The 14469-nt window shown below is 50.3% G+C and overlaps 1 protein-coding gene across 3 annotated transcripts; it reads left to right on the forward strand.

The window, feature by feature from the left end:
* Window positions 1-435: 435 nt before the first annotated feature.
* Window positions 436-9257, forward strand: CX1H5orf24 (chromosome X1 C5orf24 homolog). Of its 3 annotated transcripts, none has more exons than XM_038772289.1 (3): window positions 436-541; window positions 4086-4515; window positions 6448-9257. In XM_038772289.1, the coding sequence occupies exons 2-3, from the start codon at window positions 4089-4091 to the stop codon at window positions 6486-6488; spliced, it is 468 nt and encodes a 155-aa protein (XP_038628217.1). In that variant the 5' UTR covers window positions 436-541; window positions 4086-4088; the 3' UTR covers window positions 6489-9257. The 3 variants fall into 3 exon arrangements, with proteins under 3 accessions (XP_038628217.1, XP_038628219.1, XP_038628216.1); XM_038772291.1 differs by having other exon boundaries at window positions 4086-4350; XM_038772288.1 differs by having other exon boundaries at window positions 4086-9257.
* Window positions 9258-14469: the final 5212 nt, after the last annotated feature.

The raw sequence follows: 14469 nt of genomic DNA on the forward strand, positions 1-14469 counted from the left end.
ACAGTCTAAAAGGGGGAAACAGTGAACAAAGCCAAACGTACTAACAAAATAAAATAAATAGAATAGATTCTATTCATTAAGACTGTGAGCCCCATGTGGGACAACCCGATCACCTTGTAATTTCCCCAGCGCTTAGAACAGTGCTTTGCACATAGTAAGCGCTTAATAAATGCCATCATTATTATTATTATTATCATATTCATTTCCCCCTTCTAGGCTGCCAGCCCGCTGCTGGGGAGGGACCGTCTCGAGATGTTGCCCACTTGGACTTCCCAAGCGCTTAGTACAGTGCTCTGCACACAGGAAGCGCTCAATAAGTACGATTGAATGAATGAATGAATGAATGAATGAATGAGTGTGCGCTCGCTAAACGGCAGCGACGGCGAGGAGGGGGGAGGCCGGGGCACCCACTGCGCATGCGCGGCGGCGTGCTCGCGCATGCGCGCGCCGCAGCCCCGCCGGACCCGGGCCCCGCCGGCCGCTCCAGTGTGTAGCTCTGGCAGACTCGTGAGGGTAATGCAGTCGCTCTCGAATCCAACAGGTAAAGCTTATTTTATTTATTTCTTTTTTTTTGGGGGGGGGGGGTTGTCAAATGCAGACAATTTGCCCCCAGTTTGGCGAGAGCCTGAAGGCACAAACTGGTAGATTGCAGGCAGGAAACAAAGAAGGCCTTTAGTCATTGGCCTGTCCCGGGATCCCAACTTTCCAGTGGGCCGAAGAGGCTTTTGTTTTGTACCGGGCCGGGGCCGTGGGCGGAGGATGGGGTGGGTCGAGATTGGCGTTACACAGTCTTTTAGACTGTGAGCCCACTGTTGGGTAGGGACTGGCTCAAGGTGTTGCCAATTTGTACTTCCCAAGCGCCTAGTACGGTGCCCTGCGCATAGTGAGCGCTCAATAAATACGATTGATGATGATGATGCGTTGCCCCCCCCCCCTCCAGGACCCGCCGGGTGGGGGAGGGCAGCCCGTGGCCCTTCATTCAGTCGTATTTATTGAGCGCCTGCCGTGTGCGGAGCGCTTGGGAAGTCCAAGTCGGCAGCGTGGAGAAACAGGCCCCACGCGACAACGGGCTCACAGTCTAGAAGGGGGAGACAGACCACAGAACGACATGTAGACAGCTGTTAACATCGGCAGAACAGATAGAACAAAATAGGAGAGTCGATCGATCAATCGATCGGATTTATTGAGCGCTCACTGTGTGCAGAGCGCTTGGGAAGCCCGAGTTGGCAGCGTAGAGAGGCGGTCCCTACCCGACAGCGGGCTCACGGTCTAAAAGGGGGAGACGGAGAACAGAACCGAACATACTGACAAAATAAAATAAATTGGGTGGGCGGAAGGGAGCCCCGGCCTCCCCGCCTTCTGGCCCCCCAGGTGGAGGAATGACCGCAAACCGGGGGTCGCCGGCTGGTCGGAAAGTTCCCGGGGGTGTTGATGGAAGGAAGTTTCGAAAGCAGAATTCATTATCCTCCCCCCGTTGGGAGGGCCCGCAACGAGCCTTTTAGACTGTGAGCCCGCTGTTGGGTAGGGACCGTCTCTATATGTTGCCAACTTGGCCTTCCCAAGCGCTTAGTACAGTGCTCTGCACACCGTAGGCGCTCAATAAAGACGATTGATTGATTGATTGAGTGAGCCGGCCTGCCTGAACGGATTATTCAGGTTAGGGGGCAGGGTCTGCCCAGGGCCGGGGGGAGATTGCCATCCTAGAGGCATCGTCTGCGGGAGCATCGCCTTCGGAGGACCTAATTTAAGCGCTGCGAAACGGGGCCAGGAGCTTCGAGTTGAATCCGCCACCCGATCGCACCATTTTGGAAAGGCGCGGCGCTGGTCCTTTAAGGAGCGGGCATGTGGGCTATTGCGTAGATGCTTTGCCCCCTCTAGCCCCCTCGCATTGGGCCTACCATTTGTTGTGGCTCTGGCTTCAGGCGGTACACGGCATCGTGGCCTGCACGGTACTCGGAAGACAAGATATCTACCGTATGCGGGCCCATCAAAGAAATCAAAGCCCCGTGAACGAGCCCTCGGAAAGAAGGATGGGAGCGGGAAAGGCCTGGCCATATTAGGTTTGAAGCACAAAGCCTTCACTTATCAAATGGTTTATGGAATCTCGACTTTTCCCCGCGGCCAGTCGTCACTCACACATGGGTGCGTGGCCCCCGCACGCACGTAAACCGCCCGTGTAACACCGTACTTTCATTCAGTCGTATTTATTGAGCGCTTACTGTGTGCAGAGCACCGTACTGAGCGCTTGGGAAGTACAAGTTGGCAACGTATGCCTTGCCAAGTGCCCTGCACGTGGTGAGCGCTCTGTAAAAACCGGCGGTTGGTTGGTTGACCAATCGAACCCTTGGAAAGGTAACGGGATTTAGTCTCCGGGTGGAAGTGGGAGGATGTGGCCTGTTCATCTTGAATCATTAATAGGGTGAACTGGGGTGGATCCAAGGCCCCGTGCATTTGCTCGTCTGGAGATCGCAGGCTGAAGTGACTCTGCTTGGGGAGGGCCGACTTGGGCCTCCTCCTGGTGCGATGGGTGTGCCGAGGAGTGCTGGCTGCGCAGAGCAGTTCAGCACAGCCCGTCTCCTCCCTCGCCTGGAAACGAAATTGGGTTCGGTGTGAGTTCCCCCCACCCCCAGGTTTGGCGTCGGCCTGGTACCGCCAGGCCCTTGACCCTTGCCCATGGCATGGCTCGGTTCCAGGGGGCTTTTTTCTTTTTATGAGAGCATCGGGACAAGTGGTATCTCTAAGGTAGGGGGATGATTTGCTGGAGGCATTTCATTCGTTCATTCATTCAATCGTATTTGTTGAGCGCTGATTGTATGCAGAGCACTGTACTAAGCACTTGGGAAGTACAAGTTGGCAAAGTATAGGGACGGTCCCTACCCAGCAGCGGGCGTGTTGAAGCTACAGTCCTTGCGCCCTGAATCCGCTCTTGGTCGCTGCCTCCCCCTTTGGATGTCACGGAGAGGCCGTTCGCTCACGGCATTCCGGGATTTGTGTGGTGGTATGATGGAAAGGTGCATTTTAGAGTGAGGGTTGGGTCCTGGGTTAAATTCAGAATCCATCTTCTTACCGTCTGGAGAGCAGAAATTGCTGATGTAAAAGGGCTCCTCCTGGGAGCGGGGTTATTCCCTCTAATGTAGCTCTTTCCGTTGAGCTCAGAGCCCAAGACTTCCATCCACCATCTCCTTCTGCCTACAGTCAGGCCGCTCTTATTGCTTACGAGAGGCTTTTTCTTGATAATCACCAACGGAGTGCCCACTCTGCCCTCCGCGTGCCGGCCATTCTGAATAACCACTTAGTAATCTTACTCCAGCTTTTAGACTCAAATCCCAGCTCTGCCAACTGTCAGCTGTGTGACTTTGGGCAAGTCACTTAACTTCTCTGTAAAATGGGGATTAAAACTTTGAGGCCCCCCCACACCCGGGACAACCTGATCACCTCGTAACCTCCCCAGCGCTTAGAACAGTGCTTTGCACATGGTAATCGCTTAATAAATGCCATCGTTATTATTATTATCCCATTTCCCTCTCCTTGTCTGTTTTCAGTATCCGTATTGAGATGAGTTGATTAGAGTCCGTGTTTGGGAGGTGTTCTTGGATGCTGGGGGATGTGACCGTTCACCCCGGCCCCCCTAATGTAATTCTGCTGATTTTTGAATTTGAATATTTACTTATTGCAAGAGAAGTCCAGTGGGAGGGGAGAGGGGAGCCCATTTCATGTATTTTGACTTCTCAGTCGGGCTTCGGAAGGAGAGAGTCACCAGTCTACCAACTCGCGGTGGCAAGTTCCTCCAGTCGTAAAACCTCATTTCCTGCCAGCCCTAACGATGTGCCCGGTGAGGACGGTGCTTTGACCGGAGGGAGGGAGTCCAGCCGCAGAAGAGAAAGCCTGGGATGTCCTCCCCGGACGATACACAGGCCTGCGTCTGTTCACAAGCGAGCCAACCGCTCGAGGAGAGAGATCGGTGCTGTATTTGTGGTCGGGGGCAAGAACTGGAGTGCAGCTCTTTCCCCGTAGGCTGCTGTCATGTAAATATCCGTTTAGGCGGCTCTATTTATTCATCTCCCGCTCCCTTTATTTCCGGGCAGAAAATGATGCATCCGGTCGCCAGCGGTAATCCGGCTTTCTGTGGGACCGGCAAAGCCTCCTGCCTCGACGAAGACAGCGTGAGAGCCGCCGAGCAGTTTGACTTGTATTCCGCCCAGCAGAGCAAATACAGCCACGCGGTCGGCCACAAGCCGATCGCCTGCCAGAGGCAAGACCCGCTCGCTGAGACGCATTTGCAGGCCCCGGGCGGCCGGAGCCTGGAGACGAAAGACGAACTCAAGAAAAAGAAAAACCTCAACCGATCCGGTAAGCGTGGCCGGCCGTCGGGGACCACCAAGTCAGCGGGATACCGGACCAGCACTGGCCGACCACTCGGGACCACCAAGGCAGCCGGATTTAAGACAAGCCCGGGCAGACCCTTGGGTACCACCAAAGCCGCGGGATACAAAGTCAGCCCGGGGAGACCTCCAGGTAGCATCAAAGCGCTCTCGCGCCTTGCAAATTTAGGCTACACCTGTGGCGGTGCCGCCTTTCCGTACTCCGTGGTGCGGAGCAGAGGCGTGCACGGGGCGGGGGAGAGCAGCGGGAAAGTCAAAAAGCCCAGTGAGTAGCAGGGGGAGGAGGGCCGGGCGGAGCCGACGGCCACGAGGGAAGGCCGGAGCCTCGGCCCGGCCCGCGGCCGCCGGTTTTACGGGCCGGTTTTTCTGGCTCCAGCCTTCCGGATTTCGGTGCGTCTTTTTTGTTTTGGGCCAAGGCAGCCGGGAGATGTTGAATGTCAGAGGGCGCGAGGAGAACTCTGTGCTTGTCGGTCGGCTTAGGCGCCGAGTCCCAACCGAACGGCTCGGTGTCTCTCCCCCGGAGTGATGCTCGCGGCTCAGATTTCACTCCTCCCGTCTGCCATTCGACATGGGAACTTGTGCATTAAGCAGCTGAAATGAGCAGGAAACCATTATCTGCCTCTTGGCTCGGGAAGTAAGCTGAGCCGTCCTAAAGGTCCCATCTAGAGGAAGTTTGAACCCCAAATCAGTAAAGATCCCATCTAGAGGAATTTTGAACCAGTGAAGCCGAGCCATTCGGGGCCATTTGAGCTAATTCTTTCTGTCGGTTTGGTTTCGCGATGCCTTTTTAAATGAGAGAGGAAGTAGAGCCCCACCTTGGCTGCTCTGTCCTGGCCCTCTGGTGTCTTGTAGATATTCAGAAACTTGGAAAACTGATTGTTTTCCTTCCCCCAACCCCGGTACGAGGATTAGGTTCAGGTAGGTTCTCATTGGGTGGGTATTAGTCAATTTATGGACGGTCCCAAGTTTTTCTCTTGGGGGAATGTTTTATGGCATTCTGCAATGTATTTTTGACCTGGTTAAGAGTGCATTTTCCAAACGCCGCAAACACTTCGCATCACAATTAGTAGCTAGTTTATCGGCAATTGCGTAGTAAGTTTCTAATGTAGTACTTAATTCTAGAAAGAGAACGCTTAATGTAAAATAAAACAAAATATTCTTGAAGACTGTAAATAACTATAGTTTCTGCATTTTGCTTTTTACGTGCTTAGGTACAATAGCTAATGGGTTTGTAAGTATCAGTGTGTTTATCAGCTGGATTGTTTTTCATGGTGCTGCAATCCCTCCTTACCCGGTTTTCTAGATATTCAGCGTACAGTTATCCCGTTGTGTGAGCATTTTGGCCATGTTTAAGTTCATTTCTACCAGAGGGCACGTTCGGAACAGCAAACTGTAACGCCGGTAAAAACAGGATGCAGTTTACTGCATCGTTAGACCCGAAATATGAAGCGATTCCTAGGAATTCATCTTTGCATGAAAGGTGAAATAGTATGTTCACTGGTTAAACTATAAATACCTTTCTTGGCTCCAGTACGACCACCTCATCCAAAAGAAATGTTCCATTTTTAGCCCTGTTTGTTTTCAAAATACACACACACACACACACACACACACACACACGCACACACGCACATATAATAATGGCATTTATTAAGCGCTTACTATGTGCAAAGCAAATATACATATACACATAGACATATATATGTATATATTTGGAGAGAGGGGAAAGCACTTTTTTCTCCTGGATTTGAAAGGATCGTTTAATATCGATTTGTATTTACTCGGAAGATCACCAGTTGGCGTTCAGCATCCCAAACTCTTGGGCTTGAAACAAAGCTTCCATAAGAAAGGTAGTTTAAAACTCTTAGTGTGTAATTTCAGATACCCTCGAGGCTCTGTAATTTTTGTAGGTTTGGAGGACCAGAAAGGTGGGGATGGGGATGATTAGAACTTGACCGGGAGAATAACTTGGGCTATTCAGGCCTGCCGTCCTTTGATACGAACTCTGATTGCACTCTTTGACGCCTTTCGAAACGGATGTCATATTTCATACCTTTTTTATTAGGAAAAAAGCAGCAAGCCTTCAGGTGTTCCCCTGATGCCTGACCCATACTGAGCTGGACTTTGTGCTGTACTTTACAGTAAGAGGTGTTGAATTGTATTTGGGGACTGTGTGCGCATTGAAAACTGAGACGGTGAACCTCAACTCTCTTAGCGTTGCACAGCCCGTAGAGATGCGATCTTGGATGGCCTTGTAGCCAGCGGGTAACCTAATGGCAGCTAACCCGCTCTTAGCCTAGAGTTTCTTCAGGCTGACGCCACTGAGTCCAGCGATGTATTCTCCCCCTCGACAGCCGTTTTCTCAGAGAGGAGAAAACCCTTAGGAATTTCCTCGGCGCGGTGTAACTTCCGACCCAGGCGACAAAAAAGGCTTCCGTGCTCGTTCGCTCTCAGGATTCCTGCCTCTGACCGCGTCAGCAGCTGGTTTTCAGCACCGGGCTCCTCCGACGGCCCGGCTGAACTCGCTCTTGGACGCTTCCGGCCACCTGCGGGCCACTGTCCCGAGTCCGGGCGAGGCACCGCCGGGGGCCGGGCCAGGATAACGTCGCCCGCGACGTCGCCTCGGTACTTTCCCCTCTCCTCACCTCCCCGCCGAGTCCCTCCCTGCCCCCTCCCCGTTGTGTTTCTTCCCTGCTGCCTCTTATTCGACGGTGCTGTGCCGCGGGGCTCGGGCGGTGAAGCAGGTGCATTCTTGTAATCCCCACGCGATGGATCGCGGACCGGAAGATGTTGAAGAATTCAAGCAGAACAGATGGGGTTCATTCCGGTGTCGACTGGTGTGATCAGGTGAGGCGTCCCGGGGCCGGGGTGGGAAGGGACGATGTCGGTCGTGAACCCGGGTGACGTCGGTGGAACGGCCGCTTTCGGAGCTGGGATCAGAGCTGCCTGGAGGATTGGATTTGGGTCCTGCTGGGTGGCTTCGGCTCCCGGTTTTCGCCCCTCCTGTGAAGGATTCCCCGAGGCCGCGCCGAAGAGGAGCGGAGTCCAAGAAGACCGAGTGACTTGTGAATGAAGTCTTACGCTATTTTTCGCTTCTCCTATATAATCTTTGGAGTACATTGTGCTTTTTTTCTTTCTTTTTTTTTTTTTTTGGTAACACTGTCCCTTGTCACGGTAAACACTGAAGTAGCATGTTCAGCAGTTGCCTATACTTTGACATTATAAGTCGGGAGTCGGGGGAACTGGCCTTTTCCCCTCACGGTCTGGCCTTTCTTTCAAGGAAAATTGCTCATTCTGTACACCGTAATTCTGCTCATCATCAAAGAGGGTTCACTGTTTTGTATTAACACTGTCGGTCAGAAAATGATCTACAGTTCAAGTAAGTTTGTTTTCCTTCTTTTTTTTTTTCCTGTTTTTTTAAGCATTGGATTTTTAATGTGTTTTATTTATATGCAGATGAAGCCTTAGCATTTTAACAAACAGGGAGCAACTCCAATAGTAACTGCATCTCATTTTCCAACCAAAATTGGCTTTGCACAACTAATCTCGGGCATCAGATCATTTGGTTACCTGTATCTTGGTGTCTCGCAATGGCTATTTTCAAAATACCGGCACCATATCTTGACAGACCAAGTCTCTGATATTTGTCAACACAAAGCGTGTTTCATTTTTAATATTTGGGTGGACTTTTGAAAGTAAGTTATTCGGTTTGAAGTCCCTTTCAACGTTATGTTAATATTTAGAGGGAAATTTCATCCCTTTTGTATACACAGATCTCACGCTACGTGAGTGGGGGGAGGTTGTGTGCTTGTGTCTGCGTACCCGTTATCGTAAAACGGGAATCCCCCGAGCGTCGTCTCGGGGCTCAGGCAAAAAACTAGCTCTGATCAGTGAGAGCCCCCCACCCAGTGAAAGAGGAGCTTGGCCTAGCAGAAAGAGGACGGGCCTGAGAGTCCGAGGATCTGGGTTCTAATCCCGGCTCCGCCGCCTGCCTGTTCTGTGGTCTTGGGCAAGTCACTTCACTTCTCTGTGCCTCAGTTCCCTCATCTGTAAAATGGGGATTAAGACGGTGAGCCCTACGTGGGACAGGGTCTGTGTCCAACCCGATAAGCTTGTATACACCCCCGCGCTTTGTGCAGCGTACATAGTAAGCGCTGAACAGGTACCATAAAAAGAAAGAGAGGGAAACCCTGAGAAACGAGGTGAAGAAGAGAACATCATCATTGCATTTTGAGAAGCTTTAAGAGACGGGGCAGCAGGAGATGCTAATCTGGAGTCTGCAGCAGCTGCTGCTCTGTCCCTCATTCACCCCCACGCTACGGACAGAAGCGCGTTCCGATCCCTTTGGAGAATGGTGGGGAATCCCGAGGCAGTTCAAAAGGACTTTCCCATCTGGTCGAAAAGTTTTGTTCCCGCTATATTCTTACGTTACAATATATATTTTAACATTGCTTAACTGCGTGTTCGTAGACTCTCAGATATGCTGAAGACTTTGCCGGGGAATTACCCGAGTAGGTAAATCTGCGATCGCCAATATATTCCATGTCATCTTTGAAAGGTATAATGGTATGACAAATCATAAAGACGTTTCTGCTTATCACTTAGTAATCAGACCTCTCTGTGGTTGTTTAATTTTACACAGTTTGCTTTTCCCACAGATAATTAATTATGGAGGAAATAATTACCAATTAACTAATATCAGCACGCCGTCCTCTGCTGTAAAGAGTCTGATAGATACTGTGTATGTTTTTATGTCCATGAACTTGAGCTACTCGTGTGCAATTATGTGTATGGGAATGGAGTAGTGTTCATGATCTGTATCTACATCATCATATGGATGTATATTTATTAATAAAGTCAATACTTTAAACCAAATACCCTGTTGCCATTTTACGTCTTCCCCGTAACGGGATTTTCCATTTTTAAAGAGGATTTCTTGCTATACAAAGAAGACTACTAAAAGACTATTGATTTTTCCCGTCGCCGTAGACAGCACCACCATCCCTCCCGTCTCCACAAGCCCGTAACCTTGGCATTATCCGTGGCTCACCTCTCTCATTCAGCCCACGTACTCGATCTATCGCTAAATCCTTTCGGTTCAAGCATCACGGCATCGCTAAAATCCATCCTTTTCTCCATCCAAACCGCTACCATGTTAATCCAAGCACTTATCCTATCCTGCCTCGGTTACTCAGCCTCTTTGCTGACCTCTCTGCCTCCTGTCTCTCCCCACCCCAGTCCATACTTCACTCTGCTGCCCGGTTCTTTTTTCTACAAAAGCGCTGAGTCCATGTTTTCCCCACTCCTCCAGAACCTCCGGTGTTTGCCCGTGCACCTCCGCGTAATAATAATTGTGGCAATTCTTAAGCACTTACCGTGGGCCAGGCGCTGTACTCAGCACTGGGGTGGATGCAGACAAAATGAGTTGGAAACCGTCCCTGTCCCGTATGGGGCTCGGGGTCTTAATCCCCATTTTACAGATGAGGTAACAGGCTCGGAGCAGTGAAGTGACTTGCCCAGGGTCACACAGCAGACAAGTGGTGGGGCTGGGATTAGATCCTAGGTCCTTCTGATTCCCAGGCCCACGTTCTGTCCTCTTAGCCACGCTGTTTCTTGCATCAGACAGCAACTCCTTACCATCGGCTTTAAAGAACTCATCATCTCGCTGCTCTCCTACTACAACCTACTCTGCACATTTCCGTCCTCTAATGTTCGTCAGTCTCGTCTAGCTCACCGCCGACCTCTCACCCACGTCCCGCCTCAGGCCTAGGGCACCCCCGCGGCTCCCCTGCATATCAGCCAGTTGCTCTCTCCACTTTCATAGCCTTACTGAACGCACACCTCCTCCGAGAGGCCTTCCTCGACTAAGCCCCTATTTCCTCTTCTCCTACTCGCTTCTACATCGCCCTGATTTGGTCCCTTTATTCACCCCTCCTTCAATCAATCAATCAATCAATCAATCGTATTTATTGAGCGCTTACTGTGTGCAGAGCACTGGACTAAGCGCTTGGGAAGTACAAGTTGGCAACATATAGAGACAGTCCCTACCCAACAGTGGGCTCACAGTCTAAAAGGGGGAGACAGAGAACAAAACCAAACATACTAACAAAATAAAATAAATAGACATGTACAAGTAAAATAAATAGAGTAATAAACATGTACAAACATATATACAGCTTCAGCTCCACAACACCTATGTCAGCGCTTAGAACAGTGCTCTGCACATAGTAAGCGCTTAACAAATGCCATTATTATTATTATTATTACAGGTACGAGAAGCAGCGTGGCTCAGTGGAAAGAGCCCGGGCTTTGGCGTCGGAAGTCATGGGTTCAAATCTCGGCTCTGCCAGGTGTCAGCTGTGTGACTTCGGGCAAGTCACTTAACTTCTCTGTGCCTCAGTTCCCCCATCTGTAAAATGGGGATGAAGACTGTGAGCCCCCCCGTGGGACTACCTGATCACCTTGTAACCTCCCCAGCGCGTAGAACAGTGCTTTGCACGTAGTAAGTGCTGAATAAATGCCATCGTTATTATATCCGAAATTTACACTCATGTCCGTCTTCCCCTCTAGACCGTAAGCTCACTGTGAGCAGGGCACACATCTGCTAACTCTGTTGTATCGTACTCTCTCAAGTGCACAGTAAGTGGCTCAGCGTGGCCCCGTGGATAGACCAAGGAGCCTAATCTTGGCTTTTTTTGGTGGTATTTATTAAGCGCTTACTAGGTGCCAGGCACCCTCCTAAGCCCTGGGGTAGATGCAAGGTAATCGGTTGGACACTGCTCCTGTCCCACATGGGGCTCACAGTCTTAATTCTCATTTTACAGATGAGGGAACTGAGGCGCAGAGAAGTGAAGTGACTTGCCCGAGGTCACACAGCAGAAAAGTAGTGCACCTGGGACCGGAACCCTGACCTGACCCCCAGGCCTGTGCTCTATCCATTAGAGCATGTCACTCTGCCATGTATCAGCTGGGTGACCTTGGGCAAGTCACTTCCCTGTGCCTCAGTTACCTCATCTGTAAAATCGGGATTAAATCCTCTTCTTCAAATGCCGTCGTTTCCAACCCATAGCCACTCCACGGACACACCCTCTTCAGAACATCCCATCTTCTGTCATGAAGTCATTCTGGTATGTGTATCCATAGAATTTTCTTGGAAAAGATACAGAAGCGGCTCATCATTGCCTTCTTCTGCCATTAAAAATTTGAGTCTCTCCTATTGTCTTTGATCAACATTTTGATCACAATCATCCGCTTTTGACTCTGTTCCACGCCGCTGCCACCCGGCATAGGCGAATCGACTTCGATGTTTCGGCTTAGACCTTTCCGTTACGGGTAGCCCTGTATGCGGTATCTCTAAACTTCGTCGGCATACGCAAACTCTCCTGCCACGGTAAAAAGTCATCGATTCAGAGGAGAGGATTAAATCCTACTCCCTCCTCTTTAGACTGTGAGCCTCGTGTGGGACGGACTGTGTCCAGGCTGATTAACTTGTATCCTCCCCAGCATGTAGAACCGTGCTGGACACATAGTAAGCGCTTAATAAGTCCCGTAATTATTAATAAATACAATGCATTGGTCACGTGAAGTGGCTTCCCAAGGGAGAGAGGTGCTTAGCGTGGTTGTCGAAGGCGAACCCGTTCACAGCTAGGTTTTCCACTCGGTCCCGGGTTTGGGTCTGTCTAGAACTCTAATTGGCTTCCCTCCCTTCCTCTCGTCATATCTATCCTAGAGCTTAGTACAGTGCTTAGCACATAGAAAGCCCTTAACAAAAACCATAGTTAATAGTATTAGTTTTGTTGGGGGGGTGAAGGTGTGTGAATGTATCTGCAGCTCAGTGTGAACTATACAACTGGTCGTATCCAGTTTCCCCCAGTGCTGGGATCCAGTGATCCTAGGGGGGGATTTGCTGAGCTTTTCCTCAAGACTCTTCCAAATGCTTTTGATTGGACTGACAAAATACTGGGTTCATTCAATCAATCACTCAATCGTATTTATTGAGCGCTTACTGTGTGCAAAGCACTGTACGAAGCGCTTGGGAAGTACAAGTTGGCAACATATAGAGACAGTCGCTACCCAACAGTGGGCTCACAGTCTAAAAGTCATTCATTCGTATTTATTGAGCAGTTATTCTTTGCAGAGCACTGTACTAAGCGCTCGGGAGAGTACAGTACAACAATAAACAGACACATTCCCTGCCCACAAGGAGCTTACAGTCTAGAGCGGGGAAGACAGACGTTAATATAAATAAGTAAATTACAGGTATGTACATGAGTGCTGTGGGGTTGGGACGGGGGGAGAACAAAGAGAGCAAGTCAGGGCAACGAAGAACGGAGTGGAAGAAGAGGAAAGGGGCTTAGGGAAGGCCTCTTGGAGGAGATGTGCCTTCGATTGAGGCTTTGAAGGGGAGAGTAACTGTCGGATTTGAGGAGGGAGGGCGTTCCAGGCCAGAGGCAGGACGTGGGCGAGGGGTTACCGGTGAGAAGGAGCGAAGCGTGCGGGCTGGGCTGTAGAAGGAGAGAAGTGAGGCAGGTAGGAGGGGTCAAGATGATTGAGTGCTTTAAAGCCAGTGGCTCGGAGTTTTTGTTGGATATGGAGGTGGATGGGAACCACTGGAGTTTCTTGAGGTGTGGGGAAACATCCTACTTGGGGAGGGCTTCCCTGGGGAAATTGAGTAAAACTCAAACAGCGGATGACTGGTGCATAATCAGAACCTTCTGGTGGAAGAAGGGAAAAGATATTTATGGCCATGTTACAAGAGCTGGGCAAACAAGAGTAGTGGTACATGATCTGATTCAATCGGTCAAACTGTTTTTTATTGAGCACTTACTATATGCAGAGCACTGTACTAGGTGCTTGGGAGAGTACAACAGAGTTAGCAGATGCATTCCCTGCCCGCAGTGAGCTTACAGTCCAGAAGGGGAGACAGATAATAATATGAAAAAGTAATACTATATAATTTAGAGATATGTACATAAGTGCTGCGGGGTGATTACCTGCTGGATTCCAACCATCCAAGGTGCTTTGTCATTCGGCCCTGGACTGGTTTAGTCGGTAGCCGTGTTCGTGTTTCCTGTGTTTCCTCAATCCCAAGGGGACGGTGGTGCGGTATTTTTTGTAGGCTGCAAGGTGCCACTCTGCTGGTCAAGGGCCATTATCAATCCCCCTGAACGGTTTGGTTTGCACTGGCTTGTGGGAATCCTATTCCTACAACCGTTTACGTTTGAGTTTTCAAGAAAGGAATTTATTTAGGTAGCCTTGGATTGCCATTAATATTGCTCAGTAATCCCATCCAAAAGTGGAGTTTTGTACCAGCGTAAAGAACCAACCCACTTGGTTTCGTGGGAAGAAAGTGAGAGCCACGGCCAGAGGCCCCCTGCAAAATCCAGTTCCAGCCACCTGCTTCATCATGAGCTGGGGCCCATTTTCAAGAAAGGCCCGAACTGATCAAATCGATCAATCATATTTATTGAGCGCTTCCTGTGTGCAGAGCACTGTACTAGTAAGCTCTTCGGAGAGTACGATGCAACAACAGAGCGGAGTCAGTAAACATGTTCCCTGCCTACAGCCAGCTAACAGCCTAGCCGGAGCTCCCGGAGGAAAAACCCCGGTCTTCAGGACACTGCTGTCATGGGTCTTTCTCCTACATAGACCTGTTCACTCGTTTCTAGGCTCCAGATCATTTTGTTTCCCTGGAGTAAAGAGGAGCTGATTAGGCGCAGGAATGGAGTAGCGTAAACCAGGGACACCTGTCTGCAGAGAGCCCACGTGGTTCAGCAGAAGCCCGGTGAGAGTGATCTAGGGATTGCTGTGGCCTCAAGTTTAACGTGTCTGAAACAGGACTCCTTATCTTCCCACCCAAACCCTGTCCCCCGACTCTCCTAGCACCACCATCCACCCTGTTTCACAAGTCCATAACCATGGCATTGTCCTCGCCTCATCTCTCTCACACTGCTTGCATAGCAATCAATCGATTGCATTTATTGAGTACTTTGTGCGGAGCACTGTACTAAGCACTTGGGAGAGTACATTACAGCAGAGGTGGCAGACACGTTCCCTGCCCACAGAAGCTTACAGATTCAATCCGCCA

This window comes from Tachyglossus aculeatus, chromosome X1, assembly GCF_015852505.1.
Source record: "Tachyglossus aculeatus isolate mTacAcu1 chromosome X1, mTacAcu1.pri, whole genome shotgun sequence".
In the NCBI taxonomy this organism is placed as follows: Eukaryota; Metazoa; Chordata; class Mammalia; order Monotremata; family Tachyglossidae; genus Tachyglossus; species Tachyglossus aculeatus.